We start from the raw sequence: 18,607 nt of genomic DNA on the forward strand, positions 1-18,607 counted from the left end.
ATTTTCTTAAAAATAAAGACGTGTAGTTTGCATTACTGCAACATCACATATTTCAAGAGACATCAGAAAATACCTGAAAAGCAGCCTCGGTCCTCTGTATTAAAGTTTCCATCATGTCACTAGCCATGAGTTTGAGCCGCTGTTCAAGGTGTGAACGGAACTCCGGCTCTGGCCAGTGAAGGTCTCTGATGAAGCACTGCAGCGCGTCCAGCTTCCAGAACAACTCTTCGCTAGTCGCGCAGCCATTACTGGTTAAATGGAGTGTTAGACTGATTAAAGTCGATTATATATTTTTACTACCATGTGCTTTTACAATTATGCCGTAGCACTTACGCATGTAACACGAATAAAACAAATATGGTATTAACAGGATTCTTTCACGAGAATATGCCAGTGGATTTAACATTATGTCCAAAATATTATTAGTTAAATTGGCAAAATAAAATGCATTAGATGGCTGGACCCGATAACCTTATTTGTGTTAAGCCAAATGTACAGGATCAATAGTAACTCTGAACCGCGAGCGATCTATCGCATCAGTTGGCGTACATACCCCTTTATTTCCCATCGCTCCTTTTCGAAACCTTTATGAAGTGATTGAGCTATAGAACTCTCCATCAGGTCCACGTAACGTACAACCAATGGCGCAAACGTATCTCGGAGATGTTCGTGGAATCTGCCACCTTTTAAATTATCTGTTGACAAAAATGTAATAAAAATGCTGCTAACGTTGAGGTACTTTGAGTTGCGAAGTTGGAATTTCAATTGTAATAAAGACTTTGCGGTAGAAAACGACAGTATTTACCTTCATATATAGTCATAATAGGGTCAAATATCAGTTATGAATCACAACATACCAGTATTAAAATGGTTTCAAACGAAAAACTTTAAATGCTGTCCATAGATTTCGTGAAAGAGGTTGGAGAAATTGTTTAAACAAAGCATTTTATTGGGAAACATAAATAAATTACTCACCCATTGGGTATGTTCCTTCGGTATCAGTATCTGTTCTTAAATAGTCGTTTAATATTTGGAAGAGTGGGAACGAATCCCATGTGTCCGGTGGCTGCTCGGACAGAACGCGGTCCATGTCCACGGCGAACAGAGCCCAGAAGATCTCAGCGTGTTCCACCAGAAGTTCAGAGAACCATGCAAATGCCTGAACAGAAAGAAACCTAACTTCACAGACCGTTTTGCTTTGCGTAGATAATGGGTTTGTGAGACTTTGCATGATTGAATTTAACGAAGGGTTTTTATACAATCTCAGTGGAAATTATTTAAATTACTCAAAGCGCTGAAAGAATTCAAAATAGCTTTTAACTGTAAGCACTTGGTACTTTTATTGATCGGGAGTGGTTTTAAAACAATTTTAATGGAAATTTAAAGTTTTAGCTCAATTAATTTCAAAAGAAGCTTATGATACATTGACGATATAAATGCAAAAATAACTATTTGGCATACAGTACTTGCTAACTGTATATTGGTGCCGTGTCATGCAAAGTTTCACGAAATAAGTATGATCGAAATTAGAATTAAAACAACTAATAGATACATTCTAAGAAGCAAGTAGTTGTAATCAATAATTAAAAATGTGTTATTATTATAGGAATTAAAACAAACGAGTGCAAAACACCTATCCACGAGGAATAGTGTGATTATTAACCGAGCAGTTAACTGAGCTATTTGCTAATTATTTTATTAATTTAATCATGGTTTCAAAGTACCATAAATAGTTTGAAAAAGAATCACACATTTCCTTTAATTTCCTTAAATTATAGAACAAGTTTTTTTGATAGATTCAAGCTTAGATGTATAACAAAAATGGCATTCTACGAAAGCATAAATAATGTTCCGTATGTGCTCAATGTGTACTCCTAATGTTGATGTTGGGAAGCAATACTTATATGTTTATGTACGAGTATTTAAATAAATATATATATATTCTGAATGTGACTGAATGGAGTAGACTGTTTAGAAAATACTTTTCATTTCAGACGTGCCGTGGTCACGAAAATAATTTTGATATCAAATTTCCTGCCAATTTCATTTCGATTAAGGTCTCTTGGGCCTAGAATGAAAAGTTTATCGTCTTTAATGTAAGGCTATCGATTCTATATTCTTTTAATCCATGCAATGCTCATCAAGTTTTATATCTATTGAAATATCAAAGCGATTGCGCAAGCATGTTGAATCTATTGGATCAATAGTCTACTCCTCGATGTTTGTGATCAAACAAAGTGAACTATGATCAAGATCGAGTGATAGTGATTCGATTAGCCGAGCAATCAATCAAATCATTAGTAGTTACATTTTGTTGACCGCTAGAATCCGGTTTTGTGTTATAAACCTGCGGAAAGATAAACATATAGAAGTGAAATATAAAAAAGTCAGTTTAGATACATATGTACGTATATTAAATACGCAAAATTACATAGTCGCCAAGTGAAGTTATTCAGTGATCGATTCACATTGCGGACTGAACTATACAAAATTCGAATTCGAGAGAAAAATAATATGAAAACGTCTCATCATATTCTAAATTAAGACGACCACGAAAATTTGTTTAATTACGTTACATTTAAACATCCAACATCAAATCGTATTGTGTGACGTTCGAACTGAAACTATAACACTATTAATAAAACTGAACATCGAAATAAAATAATACGCCGGAATGTTCCAGACTCTAATAGCGACAGGAGAGTAGGGTGGGTGCTAACCAATAATCACAATATCCTGGTAAAACTCTTTAGATTAAAAACGAAAACCCCAAAAAATCCGACGAAAAATATTTCAATAGTATAACGCGCAGACCTCACTTAAAATATACAAAAATAAATTGCGATTCCTATATTATTAATTTTTATAACGACAAAAAAAAAAGTTTTACCACGACAGAAACAACACCGAGTATAACAATTACAGTTGATAATATGAACATTCAGAGTTTAAGCTGTGCTTTCTTACTGCCATATTTTTTTATGATTTGGAATTTCCATCATAAAAAAAGTTTTTATTTTTCAAAACTTTATTTTTAAATCCCACTTTATTAAAGACTGAATATTAAATTATCAGGTATACAAACAATTATAGGACAAAATACAGCACAAGAAAAAAATATTGTTAAACGCCAAATGTTTGAATTTGGACTTCACATTAGCAACGAACCTCCGCGTAATGTTCTTCGTTTTGCTGTAGTAGGTCAACGCAGAGTTCTGCCAGATGTATGAGATCTTCTAATTTTTTAGCTGGCGTTACCATGGTATCGCCTCTGAGATCTTCTGTAACAAAACTCTTGGATTAATTAATATCACCAGCTTGTCACCCTTTATCATAATTTCAAGTATTTTTGTCCACTGTTGGACAAAGACCTCTATCATGAAGTTGCACAGTTTTGTTTTAATCAATTAATGATTTTTTTACTTTTCACTGGACAAAACAACGGATAAATAAGAAAAGAAGTGTCGCGGATAGACATCTTAAAACTCAAGATATTTGACAGATGCCTGAATCTCGCTTACGACATTTTAAAGATAAGCTTTCATACCTATATCGTCTTCTCGCATAAAAACTGTATAATCTCAAAACTTATTAATTTTACAGGAGTGTTTTAAAGGCTTAGCATGTGATATTTTTAACATTAATCATCTTTACAAAATATAAGAAAACTAAACAAAACTAAACTAAACTTTGGCGGTTACTGGAGCCCATAGACATCGAACGTAAATACGCCACCCACCTTGAGATATAAGTTCTAAGGTCTCAAGTATAGTTACTTTTAATGCGAAAAGACGATATGTTAGGTATACAAATTCCGAACAACATTTGAGCCGTCGGTCTAACGAGCAATATCACCCGCTCGGTAGAAGATCTTCCCTTTGTCGTTAAACCTCCATACTCTGTGGACTGGACTAAGCTAATGGACTGTTTTATTTTAAGATATATTTTTACAATTAGGCGATATGCGATTAGCGCTTATGTAACACCTGGGATCTTGACATTTCAAGATTAAAACCCAAATATAACTACCAGACCTCAAGATACTATTACTTCCTTTTGTGTGAAATATATAATATATCTGGTAAATAGACCACAATTCGTACAATATTCAAATATCGTCGAATAACAATTTAATCGTTCGCGATTACAAAAACTGTAGTGTTTGAAAAGTATATAAAAAGGCGAGATTAAGCCGTGTAAATAGTTTTAATTATTGAATAATTGGAATAAACGTTACTTGTAACACATACACACACACAGACACAAACTCGTGACGGCATAGTTATGCCACACAGAAACAACAGCTTTTTGATAAAAAGTAAAGAGTGGAATGTTTCGCAATTATAACATCCATATGAATTATCAAAATTTTCTGACTTTTCAATCGTCTTCATCTTTTATAATTATATAATGAAATTTATAATTAATAATCCATTAGAAGAGTAACTAAGTATTAATCCGAATTCACCTTCGATGTTGGCTTTCTGACTGAGCTGCGTGTAGTTCAGAAGCGCCGCGTTCTCCAAGCTCGTCTGTATCATTGTCCGCACCTCCTCCGGCGCCACCGGTGTCACCACGTCTTTCATCAGCACTCTCTCCAAGAGCGACAGCGTAGCCTGGTGCAATGAAACAGAACTCAAGATTTCTTATTCAAAAATGCGACATCACAAGGCGACTCTCCACCATTTGCCAAAATCGAATGGTCGGCTTTTTCGGAAATATCATGTGGTTCCCAAGGTATAGTCTGGAATAGCTTCTCATTCTTGCTCAGTAGGAGAGGAAACGGTCCAAAGGGAGATCAACGAGATGGTTGGATACTATAAAGAAGACAGTTGGAGACAGCGCCCAGCAGGAGGTTCACCTCGTAGCGAACCGATCTTCATGGAAATACTTGCGTACGTGTAGTCGCGATCCTCAGTAATGAGGGAATGACGGAGAAGAATTCAAAAATCCCCAAGAACATCTAAATATAAATAGCAAATTTGGCAAAAAATTTGTTAGTAATTGGCTGATATTGTTTGTCTTTGATATTAGTTGTCTATAGTGTAGTCTTGGTGAAATCTGTTAAATAAGTATAATAGTCTTTGACAATAGAACCATAATAATGTTCAAACTTATAATTTCAATTAATTATAGTCGAATTTCGACTACTGCGGGACCACTAGTAATAATAATAACTAGCGGCCCGCTCTGACTCCGTTCAGGTATTTAACAAAAATTTCAACGATAAGTGTTCTTTTTTAAAATAAAAGAACACTTGTTGCGGCATAACTATAATGATGAGACATATGCTGACTGCATCGACACTTTTTCTAAATAATAATGTATTCTACAAAGTCGTAGTACATTATTTTATTCTGATAGTTTTCGCAGAGCACACGATGTAAAGAATATTTTAGGTAATTTTTTTACACTTTGGGTTACCTTATAGGAGTTTTAGTAAGGATCCCTAATTAAAAAAAAAGATATAGCCTATGTCACTCGGGAGTAGTATAGCTTCCAAACAGTTCTTTTTTATAAACAATATTTTTTTAAATCGGTTCAATAGTTTCGGAGTCTATTCAATACAAACAAACAAACAAATATTTCCTCTTTATAATGTTAGAATAGATATAGATAAAATAATAATACATTTATTTTCTACCTTCAGAGCTCCCTCCGGTCTTCCGAACGGGAATGCGTATCTAAAGTTAGTTATTTGGTGTTGCAGTAACGTCTTCAGCCGCTCTTTGATCTCGGCGAACTTCTCCTTCTCCTGGACGGTGATGCTGCCAACGCCGTCTGGCCTGCCAGGCAACGTCGCGGTACTGTGAACCACGTCTCCCGTAGGGCTTACTCTAGTAGGGCACAAGCGGGTTAGGGCCAGTCGAAGAGTCAGCGAGCTCCTTAATAAGACTTGAAAACAATAATACACATCGATGCTTGAAAGGCAAACGTGACTAAGCGATAATGCGTGAACTTTACAGTAGACTAATTTAAAGTTGAAATACCTAAAAAAAATATATTTTAACGAATCTAGCTGTAGGATTGAAATGATTTTAATAGACCTAGAAATATATTTGTTTTGCGCATCGAATATGGTTATAGCCTATAATTTATGTATAAAGTAGTTATTGTCGCTTAGTCACGTTTGCCTTCCAAGCGTCGATATATATATTTTTTTCAATACCGCATTTTTATTATGTGTTATCAAAATGACTTAATTTTGTTTACTTTTATGAATAGTTTAAGGTACATTAAAAATTATCTGTGAAACTTTTTAATTTAATATTTTTGTTCCGGAAAAGATCGGGTCGCCGCTGGCTCCAAAAGACCGGAATGTGTTAGTTAGGGAAGCAGCCACAATTATACATACAATACATATTATTATACATTGATATTTATAAATTATTGATTTGTAAAGGTTTTAAATACAAGGTTTGTTAATGGATGGGTAAATCTAAGCAACATCACACGTTAAGGTGAGGCGAATTGGGCGACGTGGTCATTACTAATTAATGTTTTGCATTTGACTCAGAAAAACGCGTAGGTACTGAATTTATATACCAGAAAATGTCCCCTAAAAAGTTAGTACAGGCAATCGTATTGGCAATAACATTAACGTAGGTAAACAAAATGATTTTTTTAATCTCTGCCGCGAAGATGTCTTTTTTGTCCTACCTAATCGTGGGTAGCCTAAGAGGCTATTCAAACTACGCGTGGACTGGAAAGGCAGTTATGCGTCACGGTTTGAAGGGTGGAACAGCCTTTATACAATACAATTGAAACTTCGACTTTATGCCCGAAAATTTGTGTCGATATTGGCGTGGCGTTATGTTAGGGCTTCGGTAAATACTCAAGATTAAGGTTTTTTATTGTTTAAATGCTTGAACGGGCTTACGGCTCAGCTGATGTTGAGTGGTTGCCGAAGACAGCATAACGCGAATTAGTATTGGAAAAGCATTTACGGCGGAAATAGGGAGGACGATGGTGACTATCCGTGTAAGACCGCAATAAATCCAGTATAACTAGTATATTTAACAGCTGACATGCTTTTGAGAGTCAAATACAAAGTATCAGAATGTTTACTAAAACTATTACAGATTAAAAATTAACAACGTACAAAGGGCTCTAGCCTAAGGCATTCATTCGAGTCGCTTTGAATCTAATTAATCGGAAATCGATATCGTTTAAAACAAAAAAAACAATCATTAATACAAACCTTTTCTAAAAAATTTAGTAAAATTTCATTCATTCATTCATTCAAGGAAACGCGAATTAAGAGCATTTACTGTACGCCAAACCTTCAAAAAACTTAGCACTCGTCTATCAAAGCAAAACTTTCTGCGACTTTTTCATAATGCAATTTACTTAAGAGTGTATAGAGTTTACTATATTCCACTCGCAAACGTCAGAAGATGAAGTTCATTGAAATTGCAAACAAAATCCGGTGACTTTAAGGGATGCTTTGCTATGACGAAACCAAAATTAGAATTGGCACGATCAGGTTGTGCCTTAAGGTCTGCTTCGAGGTAATAGTGGTTTAAACCGGACTCAGACATTGAAATTCTTACCTAAGCCTCTAAAAATTGATCAAATTATTTCTTAGGAATTTACAAACCACGTTAAAGATTTTATTTACTGCTAAGGAGTATTGGACGAGCTCACGACCAAATTGTTGTTAAGTGATTACCGGAGCCCATAGACATGACAAATATAAATGTGACCCACCCACCTTGAAAAATTAGTGTTAAATGTATGTTATTTTTTGTACGTTATTACAAAGTTAAGTCGTACACTTTGTGCATTACTAATAAAAATCTTACGTTACGGACGTTTTTTCCCGGTTAGGGTACCCCTCATCCGCACCGTACCAAAAGGAACTTCGTTCGAAAAAAAAAACGCCCGGAAGCTACTCCCAACAACCTAGGCCTGAGACGTGATTAACTGGTGCTGTAGTCACCTGTTCCCGTGCACGTGGCTGGCGCAGAACGCGAAGGAGTAGTGCATGAGGGTCGGGTCCACGGTCTGCTGCCCACTCTCCGCCACGTCCAGCAGGTCGGAAAGGTAGCAGAGGTGGCGGTAGCAGCCGCGCACCCCGTACCGCGCGCAGTACTCATCCAGGACGAACACTTGGCCGGGGGAGAACCAACCCTGGTCAGTTATTTGTAATTGCCTTTAGACTATAGAAAGAACCAAACATATCATCTCAGCTGTTAAATGGTTATTGGATTATCGCCTTTGAAAGGTGCTTTTGGGTACCCCAAGCACCGGTCATCGTTCTCGTTGAACCCGTCGCTTGAGTGAACCGTTGAGTTTCTCGCCGGATCATCTCAGTAGGTCGCGTTTCCGATCCCGTGGTAGATTTTGGGAAGCACTGCTCTCGCTAGAGTTAGTGTTAGCAACGTCGTCAGGTTTGAGCCCTGTGAGCGTCGAGTCCTTCGTCGCAAGCGACGGGTTCGACGAGGACGGTGACCAGTGCTTGAGGTACCTAAAAGCACCGTTAATGGATCGGGAGGATCCTTATTGACGATCGAACTTTAGGCTTCAGTTGAAGTGGTTGATACGCACCAGCGAGCAATAAGGGTCTTGTAGTCGATATTTCAAGGTCAACGACTGCAGCGTGCAGAACAACTGGTGGTGGTCGAACTGGCACGGGTCCGCCTGAATGTAGTCCTCCATTCCGTGCTTACGAGCTTTGTCTGCGTCTGGTGATGAACGAACTATTGTAGGCTTTTGTATATTGTATCATATCATATCGTTTTTACCATCGCACCGCTCGCCACCGGAGTAGAGTTCATCCATACTATCTGGAGCCACTGCGGTCATCCACAGTGCGTTTCCAGAGGTATTTTTTGCCACGTACCATCCGGCTTTAGAATGAGCTCCCCTCCACGGTGTTTCCCGAGCGCTATGACATGTCCTTCTTCAAACGAGATTGTGGAAAGTATTAAGCGGTAGCAGCGGCTTCGCTCTGCCTCTGGCATTACTGAAGTCCATGGGCGACAGTAACCACTCACCATCAGGTGGACCGTATACTCGTCTATACCTACAAGGGCAATAAAAAAAAATAGATATGTACATTTGTGTTTTAACGGATGTCAAAAAGAGGCAATCTATATCAGCGAACTACTAAATAATGATTGATAACAATCTTTTTGTATTGGTATTCGATTCTTAGTTCCAGTCTTATTCGGTGTAAATACGTATTTTGTTCAATTAGTTCAGGAATAATGTGGATCTTATGGATATATTGCAGAACAAGATAATTGAATTAATTATTTAGCATTAAATTAAGTGTCATATTATTATTACATGGTATTCGAAAATGAAAATTTTAGTACTTATAAAGGTTGGTGTTAATAAAATGCATATCATAGAACCTAGAATGAATGAAGTAAATGAAACACCAAAAGAAGAAATCAAAAAAGTTTCTTCCTGGCAGGTTGCTATAGATATATGAGAATACTAGCTGTACCCGTCCGCTTTGCTGGGCATTTAAAATAAACATTATTATTTCTCACCCCCAAAAAGATTCTCATCATTATCGCCCCCCCCCAACTATTGTAGAGAGTCCAACACTCATATAAATATTAGCCTATAAATTAAGTACATATATTTTCTACATGGATACCAAGTTTCAAGTCAATCGGATGCATGGTTCAGTAGTTATAACGGAACATCCGTAAAAACCACTGTAGGTTTATATATATGAGAATATAATCCCAGGAGGGTTGTGGTCAGGGTGCTCCTACGATAAAGCGTGGAACATCCGTGTTGTGTTCGGTTCTTTCATCTTCTAGCTCATCTTCTGTAATCTTCTCGCGAAATGGTCTCTTATCCCCTCCAGCTGATTTCTCTTTTCCATTACAACTAAGCTTGACCTTACTTAAAACTTACTATGTCGCACCGCTGCTACAAACATGCCTAACTACTCCCATACCAGATCACTGACCAGACTGTTGTTATGTGAGACTGTTACCCGCGGTTGTTATCGTACCGCGGGTGACGCTGCGTGGCGAAGCTAGTCTAAAAATAAGTTACTCCTTATATCATCAGCTACCTATCAGTGAAAGTGTCTTAAAAATCGGTCCAGCCGTTCCAGAGATTAGCCGTAACAGACAGACAGAAAGACAAAGATTTTTAAAATAGATATTGGTATATTTATTGTGGTTGGTATACAAACTTACCTACGCATTTAGTAAAAAGTGATTATTTTATTATTACAAACAGACACTCCAATTTTATTTATTTGTATGTATAGATTCGCTTAAAAGTCAGACGATTTACCTCCCATTATCTTGTGATGCGTATCGGACGTTGTGGGGGGAGTGGGTTTGTGACTTTGTCCCGTCGCTCTGTACAACGCCATCACCCACAGATGGCACTCGTTCTCGTCTGTGGTTCCCATCAGCACCGATTCTCCGTCGCGGACCGCGTTCATGAAGTACTTCGCGCCTTCCAGCTCTTTGAAATGTTACAGAGGACATAAATCAAGGAGCCGAAGAAACTTAATTATAGTCTACTAGCTTTTGCCCGCGACTTCGTCCGCGTGGAATAGTTCACAAATAAAGCTTTATTTTAGAACAAATTTGGTTAGCATAAAAAACGTTATAGTGAGCCAACCTTAACATTTATAGACATATGCTGTCCCGGACTTTTTTTTAGATCTTTTAAAGGGGAACAATTCTGTTATACATTATTTTAGCGAAACTTTAACCGTTTCTGCAGCGCACGCAGCGGAAGCTCTCAAAAGGTAAAAATAACCCCGATTTTGAAACATTACCTATATTTATAAGTGCTCCGTTTGTATTGGTCTGAGCGTAATGTTATATAGCTGTAGCCTATAGCCTTTCTCGATAAATGGGCTATCTAACACTAAAATGATTTTTCAAATCGGACCAGTAGTTCCTGAGATTAGCGCGTTCAAACAAACAAACTCTTCAGCTTTATAATATTAAGTATACCTATAGGTAGATTCCAATTACGAAGTCCCATTTGACAGATGTCATTATTATGTTATTGTGTGTGTGAAATGTGAATTAATTGTATAATGATTTAGATTGATTGTGTATTAAGCTATTGCATAGCTTCTATCGCGGGCCTTGAGCGCGGCGACTGAATCAAGAAATTCCGTAACGGAAATAACCTGACACCCCCACTACGCCTACTATGGAGCTCGCGTTCAACACATTCACACGTTGCGCTTGTGTAGTGTTTAAAGTGAGAAGTCTAAACACCGATTTATGTACTATCAAAATATGTGATATAATTTCGTGGGTAACACAACGATAGCGCGATTCAGCTTTTCGTCAAGCGCCAACTATCCACGACAAACGGAATTGTAAAATAGAAAATTATATCACATTCCAATGCGTTGGGCGTGTCATTTTCTATCGCTTAGTCGAAGAATTTTATTACTACTCCTACTACTCATTCAGTGATTGGAGTGGCATTAAAAATAAACTAGCTAAACCGTTGATTCTGGGCGAATGAGAGTTAGAACTAGCATCCAAAGGCGTGTCTCTATCCCATGTAGCACCCTCTAGTGAGTGCGCGGTCAAAATGGAATCCTCACAATGTAGCAGATTCATTGAAAGTTAGCCGAAAGTCATCTTATTTTATTGTTGTTTTAATATTAAATTATTATTGTCGATTTATAATTGCATAAGTTGATAAAAAATGCTATGCAATAGCTTTACCGTGGCAGTCTCCGAGTGCCACACGTGTTTTTTTTAAATGATGTTTTACGATCATGAACAAAAAATGATTATTATTTTAAATTATGCGCAACGTGAAGAGTTAGGTTCTAAGAAACGTCAAAAGGGACATCGTAATTGGAACAGAGTATAATCACGTGGTACATATTTAGATTTGTTCTAAAGTTTTATAAACGTCGGCTGTGTACGGAAACACCTTCATTCGTTTTTTTTTTTGTCATAGATAATTAAGAGAAACCGTTAATAGATACTCAGATATATTTTACGAGCCCAGGAACTTAACCGAGAAAAATTCTGGTGTGAAGCAGTAATGCGTTTCGGTTTGAAGGGTGGGGCAGCCGTTGTAACTATACTTGAGACCTTAGAACTTATATCTCAAGGTGGGTGGCGCATTTACGTTGTGGATGTCTATGGGCTCCAGTAACCACTTAACACCAGGTGGGCTATGAGCTCATCCACACATTTAAGCAATAAAAAAAAAGAAATTGAAAAATGAGACACTGAAGTTCGTCTCGTCCGCTTAAATCGAAAGCCTAAATATACTATCTACTATTAAAATTATTAATAAAAATTACTTACTAGTGTTGAAATTTTCTTTCTTACCTTGTCCAACGATGAGTTGGGCTGAAATCGAAAGCACGTGCTTTATGACTGAGCTTTTGAATAGATTCAGTTGTATCTCGCAAAGTTATAACGTCGGGTGTCTGTGTGCATATTGACCTGCCACTGTGCATTAAATTTTATTGCACTAAATGGGTCAATGAACTCGGAAAAAATCGGTAGAAGAAACAATGCGAATCCCATCAGCGATCTTGGGACGCGAGGTCGAAATGACCCTGAAGACGATGACATAGATAACATGCGATAAGGACTTTTTGGAGAAAACGGGAGGAGCGAAATTATGTAAATTGTTTTATTTTGTTAACTTATTGTTTCCTTAGATATAAACATATAATTGTGGTGGCTTTTTAAATGTTTAGCACCTCTGTCAGGACATATTTGTGAGAAAATGAAATAAAGTCGTTGGACGTAATTTTTCCCGTTCTTCCAAAAAGTCCACTGAAGTTTCAATAAATAACGACCCTTTACTGAGACTTTGTTATATCCCATTTCATCCAAACGGTATGCAGCGGTAGGCAGCGGATTGGCTATGCCCTGGCATTGCTGAGGTCCATGGGCGACAGTAATCACTCACTATTAGGTAGACCGTATGCTCATCTGCCTATGAAGGCAATAAAATATATATATATCGTCGTTGTCAAACCAAAATCTGCTATGTGCACTTTTTGAAATTTTTACCTATTGACCTTTTCGTATAGTTCACAGCCCTATCTACTGTATAAAAAACTGTTATGTGTCTATAGCTTTAATATTTATCTACAGCTTTCATTTGATATAGTTCTTATAATATTCACCTTCATAATATAAAATTTTATACGAAAATGTTTTTACTCGTTAATTCAAAATAGAGTTTTTACACAAAGCAGATTTTGGTTTGACAGCGACAATATAAATATTTTATAATTAAAGTTTTTTATAAATTTAACTCTGGCAACAATGGCGTCGAAGAAGTCGCTTGCCATACTTAAAATTAAAAGAACAAGCGATATTAAGTCGACCGTACAGCCATAATTAAGAAGATTAAAGAAGAAGAAGAAGGCGACCGTACCGCTTGCGAGCTCTATGTAGTCGACAGTGAAGCCGTCGAGTTGCATCATCTCGGCCGGCTCTGACTTCTTGTCTTTATAGGAGCAAAGCGCGAAGGTGTACTGGCTGACCTGCACGAGCACCATGTACCGGCGTTTCCATTTCCGCCACACGTTCTTCCCTATTACGTGCAAGTAGCTGAGGAAGAAGAATAAATATTTTAAATGACTATCTATATATATAAAAATGAATTGCTGTTTGTCAGTCTCGCTAAAACTCGAGAACGGTTGGACCGATTTGGTTAATTTTAGTCTTGAATTATTTTTGGAAGTCCAGAGAAGGTTTAAAAGTTAGATAAATATGAAAATGCCCGGAATTAAATAAAAATAACAATTTTGTTTTTCCTTTGATGTGTCCCCCGTTGGACAGATTCCTTTTGCTTGTTTTAAGTTTATTTTATACAAAAGTTTATGTATTTTATTCATCGATTGAGGCATTACGAAGTCTGCCGGATCAGCTAGTCTTAGATATATTTTTTTTCTACTTTTTTTGTTCTTCTAATTTTTCCTCCACTGTTAAGCCAATGACCAAGTAAACTCACCCGCAATGCTTCATATTCAAAGGCTTGTCCATCCGACACGCGATCTTGATCCTCAAGTCCTGGTCAGGTAGATTCTTCGGAACCGTCATCCTGTGCCATTCTGGCGCCTGAAATGTTTACAGGTTTATTGTTAAACAATAGTGTTGCGTCATACTGGAATAGATACATACAAGCGCAATTAATCTGCACAAATTATAATATATCGGTACAACACTGCTATTTAGTTAACTAAGATTAGTTAATAACTGTTTCCTTAATGTTGATATTGTTGGTTAACTATTATAAGTCCAACGCGTGTAAACAATTGCTTAAGACGGTATTCAAGAGAATTCATCCCTTTTTCTTGTTGTTCTTTTTGTTTATTAAAATTCTGTCTGTAGAGTATTTAGAGCATCTGTTATTATAATATAATATAACGTATCTCATTATAATTAGTATCATCTAGTATCTAGCTTCATTTTCTGCTTTTTGTTAATATTCTAATACTGTATAAATAATGTAAATATTGAAGACATTGCACCTTTTTTTTATTGCTTAGGTGGGTGGACGACATCACAGACCACCTGGTGTTAAGTGGTTACTGGAGCCCATAGACATCTACAACGTAAATGCGCTACCCACCTTGAGATATAAGTTCTAAGATCTTAGTATAGTTACAACGGCTGCCATACCCTTCAGACCGAAACGCATTACTGCTTCACGGCAGAAATAGGTAAGGCGGTGGTACCTACCCGCGCGGACTCACAAGAGGTTCTTCCACCAGTAAAACCTTATACATAGCATTCTCTATTACAAGAGCAACCTGATTTAAGGATGAAAAATGAATAAAACCATAATACTGCACATTGAAAAAGAAGTTTCACTTCATTCACGTGCACCAAGTTGCACGCGTACCGTTTTTTTATTATTCTAAGCGTTTCCCGCTAGTGCAAGAAGTAAATAACAAATGGCAGCGGTCCCCACCTTACTAGACAACGGTGTAGGTCTTAAGACCACTTTCCCCAGTTCTTTGTCTTCCAAAGCCAAAACTCCGGGGTTCTCTGTGTAAAGTTTCACTTTCACGGCTGGAAGAGGCTGCGTCGTACTGAAATCACCTTGCGTGTCCCACCTGTAAATAAAACAATATATTAAGTCCAAAAGCACCTCAAAAAATTAATAATACATTTATAAAATTGAAGCATTATAAGGTGTGAAAGGCTATTTTTAGTTTAAGCATTTCGGTTATTACACGACATTTATTTTTGTAATTAAAGGTGCCTTTTATTCGGTATAGCTTTTGCCCGCGACTTCGTCCGCGTGGAATAGTTGGTTTGGCATAACGCTAAATTTTACCCGCCTCTTCATTTACGTAGAATATCATCTTTATAAAAACACCTTCACAAATAATGCTTTATTTTAGAACAAATTTGGTTAGCTTAAAAAAACGTTAAAGAGAGCCAACCTTAACATAATAGACATGCTGTCGCGGACTTTTTTTAATCTTTTAAAAGGGAATAATTCTGTCATAAATTACTTTAATACCGTTTCGTACCATGTAACCCAATAAATGAAAAAAAGGAACTTAAAATGTCTTATCTACTTATGTCTTAGCCTTAAACACGATACCGTAGATTGGGGGGAATCGGGACCCTTTCCAAATCCAATACAAATTTTCAATGGTTTTTCTTAGGGTAATACCAAAAAATTGAGATTAAAATGGTTCCGGAGGCTTAAATTTTTATATGCGATGCGTTATTATACATAGTTCATTACAAAATATACACAAAAACTTAAAAAAAGTAGCTTGACCCGATTCACCTTGGCTTTGGGGTGATTCAGGTTACGTGTGGGGACAATAAGAGTTTTTCGATAGGGCTGGCACTTTTTAGTTGTTAGGTAGGTTTAGGTAACTTTAGGTTATTAGCTTTTTAATATATTTAATGAGTTACAAAACTTTGATGATTAAATTAAACTATTTAATATCCTTAAACACAAAATAAAAGTCAGTTCAACAAAGTTAAATCTAACAACTCAACAAAAGTATTGTGACATCCCAGATTTGTCCCTATTCTAACTCTAGCCTCTATTCCCCCCAATCTACTGTACTGAAGTATAATTTTAATGATATTCTTTAACTCACATAGGCTTCGACGCCTCAGCTTGGTCAGTTTGCAGTTTATCACCACCCTCCACTTCCATAGTGCAGTAAACTATCCTATTTGGTGCCAATGACTTCAGACCCTTAACCTCCATGACGACTACCTGTAAATTTGAAAATTTTCATACAATCCACTTTTAAAATTATCGTAAGCTTTAAGTGTAGTTGCAATTAAAACCAGCTTATGACTGAAAATGTGGTGTCAGTTAACTGTCCCTTGTATTATTTGCAGATGATATGAAAATCATTAGATCAATAATCTGTAATTTAAGTATATAAAAGTCGTTGTTTCCTAAAAATGGGTGACCCAATTTCGAAGATATTTTTAAGGAAATCCTCATATTGGTCCAGCGGGTTTTCCTGTGAAGTTTGGTAGTAATCAGATCAAGGTCGAAACAAAAGTCGGCCAGAAAAGCATATTTATGTTATAATAAAGCTAATATCTTTGCTTTTGCTAAAAAAAAGACTAATGAAATAGTTCGCAGTCCTATATTTGAATAACGAATGTTTGTTAGATTTTAAACCGAAAAAATCATGACCGCTTTCTCTATACCAACAGGTGAAGTGGCGATACAAACCCGTGTCGGCTCAGCAGATCCTAATTCCAATAGCTTATTTTTATTACCTCGATTTGGAATGTTAGCACAACGTCCATTTTGGTGAGCTGCGTGTCAACTTCGCCGTCTGTTTCTCCCGTCAGTTTGTTGGCTAAAGAGCCTTGGGATCTGAAACATAGCTGCTTACTCAACCTTGGACTCGGATCCGGTCCGGCATTTGATCTGCTGTACAGATCGTTTGAAGCACCATACAGAGAAATGACCATCAAATGTTTGGTTGGTCCCAGAGCGAAAGCCAGTTTTGTTCGCTCATATCACGATGTTCAATTGGATTCGTTGCGAATTACGAATGTTTTATACAAAATTTAACGTTTTGATAGTCATTAATTAAAAACAGTTAAATTTTGAAAGAAAAAAAACCAGCAAATAGAATAAAGATATTAAGAGTTTCCGGTAAAATTCAAATTCAAAAAACACAAGACAGTCGATAAGATAATCAAACAATTGACATATATCCACAGACACGTAGCAATCGAAAATGATTGGAATCATTCAATGATTCAAGTGGAATTAATGACAATGTTATAGGTCAGTACATTTAAGGTTATGAACACGGGACCAACGATCACAGGGATTGGAACGCAAAGTGCCAAAAGATGCCATCACCGATACCAAGAATGATTAAGCATTCAAAAAGGGATATTAGAATAAAATCACTACATACATTTTCAGGGTGTTGTTAGTTTGGATGAGGATGACTGAATTGTTTCAAATGAACGACTAGAAAGGTATATTGTGGAATTTTTAATGATTGTTAATGGCATGTTAAGTTAAGAAAACGCTATTATATTTTTTATTACCGATTTCAATGTGTGTGCATAATTTGGAATATTATCAAGTAGTCTTGGCTATAGAATTTTATTAAAAAACATTAATTATTTGCTATACCATTTCTAGTCCTTCAAATTTTTTAAATATTTAATATCTAGCAGGAATCTAAACAATATCAGCAAAGCTTTTTTTTATTCAAACCTTCTTATTAATTTCACTAATTTGTATGGCATTTAAGTGGAATCCAATTCACAACATTAAAAGCTAAGCCCACATTGAAGCTTCAAGCGTTGGTATGATAATATCGAAGTTAATGATCTGAATGAATAGTGATGGTTTAAACAAAAGTAAAATTAAATTTAGCAGTGAAATTAATATAAGGCTGGTTAATATTGAAGGTATTAGCAGGGCTACCTAACACAGAAGCTTGGGTACGGTTAATAGAAGCTAAATTCATAAGCTTAATTATTCCGGTAAGTACTACTTCATAAGCTTTTCTTAGCAGTGTTTCTGAAGCTATTTAGTTTTTTAATTTTAGCTTTTTGTTTATATTAGCTTGAAGCGCTAGATTTACTGTTATCTTTCTAGGCTACTTTAGTGTTATATTGTTCAGAAATCTCTAGGGGATTGGGTTAGTCGTTTGGTTAAGGCGTTCTCTTGTGGGTCTACTCAAGACACGTGCTTATAATTATCATTTATTTATTTATTACTTGTACTTCCTTCACATATACCGTCCAGTGCCAGGGTTATTGAACCGAAAAAAAAGAAGACAAAATGAAAAATCAACAAGTAGTACTGAGTACGTGTTTTAGTCAGGGTAACATAGAAAAGTGCATTTTTGTTCAAACATTACACGATTTGTTTTCGAGAAAATGCGGTCTGTTGTATCAATGAGATTTTAATGAAATGATTGTTCATTCACTTTAGATAATATATGAAAATACTGTAAACATATTTGAAAAACATTTTACGAATAATATTAAGTTTATTCCAACCTTTAGCGGCATTACATTATTATAGTAAATCTGTTTTTCAAATTCACGCATTTCAACAATTGGACACTTCTTATTTACGTGATGAGTATATATTACTTATAATATACCTGTATTTAATCGTCACCATGTAAACACAAAGC

The 18,607-nt window shown here is 36.3% G+C and overlaps 1 protein-coding gene across 16 annotated transcripts in view; it reads right to left on the reverse strand.

Annotated features, from left to right (window-relative positions):
- The window catches only part of Cadps (calcium-dependent secretion activator 1), a 72,392-nt gene that overhangs the window by 8,761 nt on the left and 45,024 nt on the right, over positions 1-18,607 (reverse strand). For 3 of the 16 annotated variants that reach the window (XM_089739866.1, XM_089739865.1, XM_089739862.1), the window contains exons 12-27: positions 16,710-16,866; positions 16,067-16,188; positions 14,911-15,055; positions 13,948-14,054; positions 13,369-13,544; positions 12,279-12,323; positions 10,270-10,446; positions 8,551-8,687; positions 7,943-8,133; positions 5,645-5,837; positions 4,469-4,616; positions 3,169-3,281; positions 2,309-2,347; positions 976-1,159; positions 554-695; positions 74-248 (exon numbers count right to left, since the gene is read on the reverse strand). In XM_089739866.1, coding sequence (XP_089595992.1) covers positions 74-248; positions 554-695; positions 976-1,159; positions 2,309-2,347; positions 3,169-3,281; positions 4,469-4,616; positions 5,645-5,837; positions 7,943-8,133; positions 8,551-8,687; positions 10,270-10,446; positions 12,279-12,323; positions 13,369-13,544; positions 13,948-14,054; positions 14,911-15,055; positions 16,067-16,188; positions 16,710-16,866 — 2,251 coding nt within the window. The remainder of the gene's footprint in view (positions 1-73; positions 249-553; positions 696-975; positions 1,160-2,308; positions 2,348-3,168; positions 3,282-4,468; positions 4,617-5,644; positions 5,838-7,942; positions 8,134-8,550; positions 8,688-10,269; positions 10,447-12,278; positions 12,324-13,368; positions 13,545-13,947; positions 14,055-14,910; positions 15,056-16,066; positions 16,189-16,709; positions 16,867-18,607) is intronic. The other 13 variants (XM_089739875.1, XM_089739874.1, XM_089739864.1 and 10 more) reach the window with 12 other exon arrangements.

This window comes from Bombyx mandarina, chromosome A1 (genome assembly GCF_030267445.1).
Source record: "Bombyx mandarina strain Sakado chromosome A1, ASM3026744v2".
Classification (NCBI taxonomy): domain Eukaryota; kingdom Metazoa; phylum Arthropoda; class Insecta; order Lepidoptera; family Bombycidae; genus Bombyx; species Bombyx mandarina.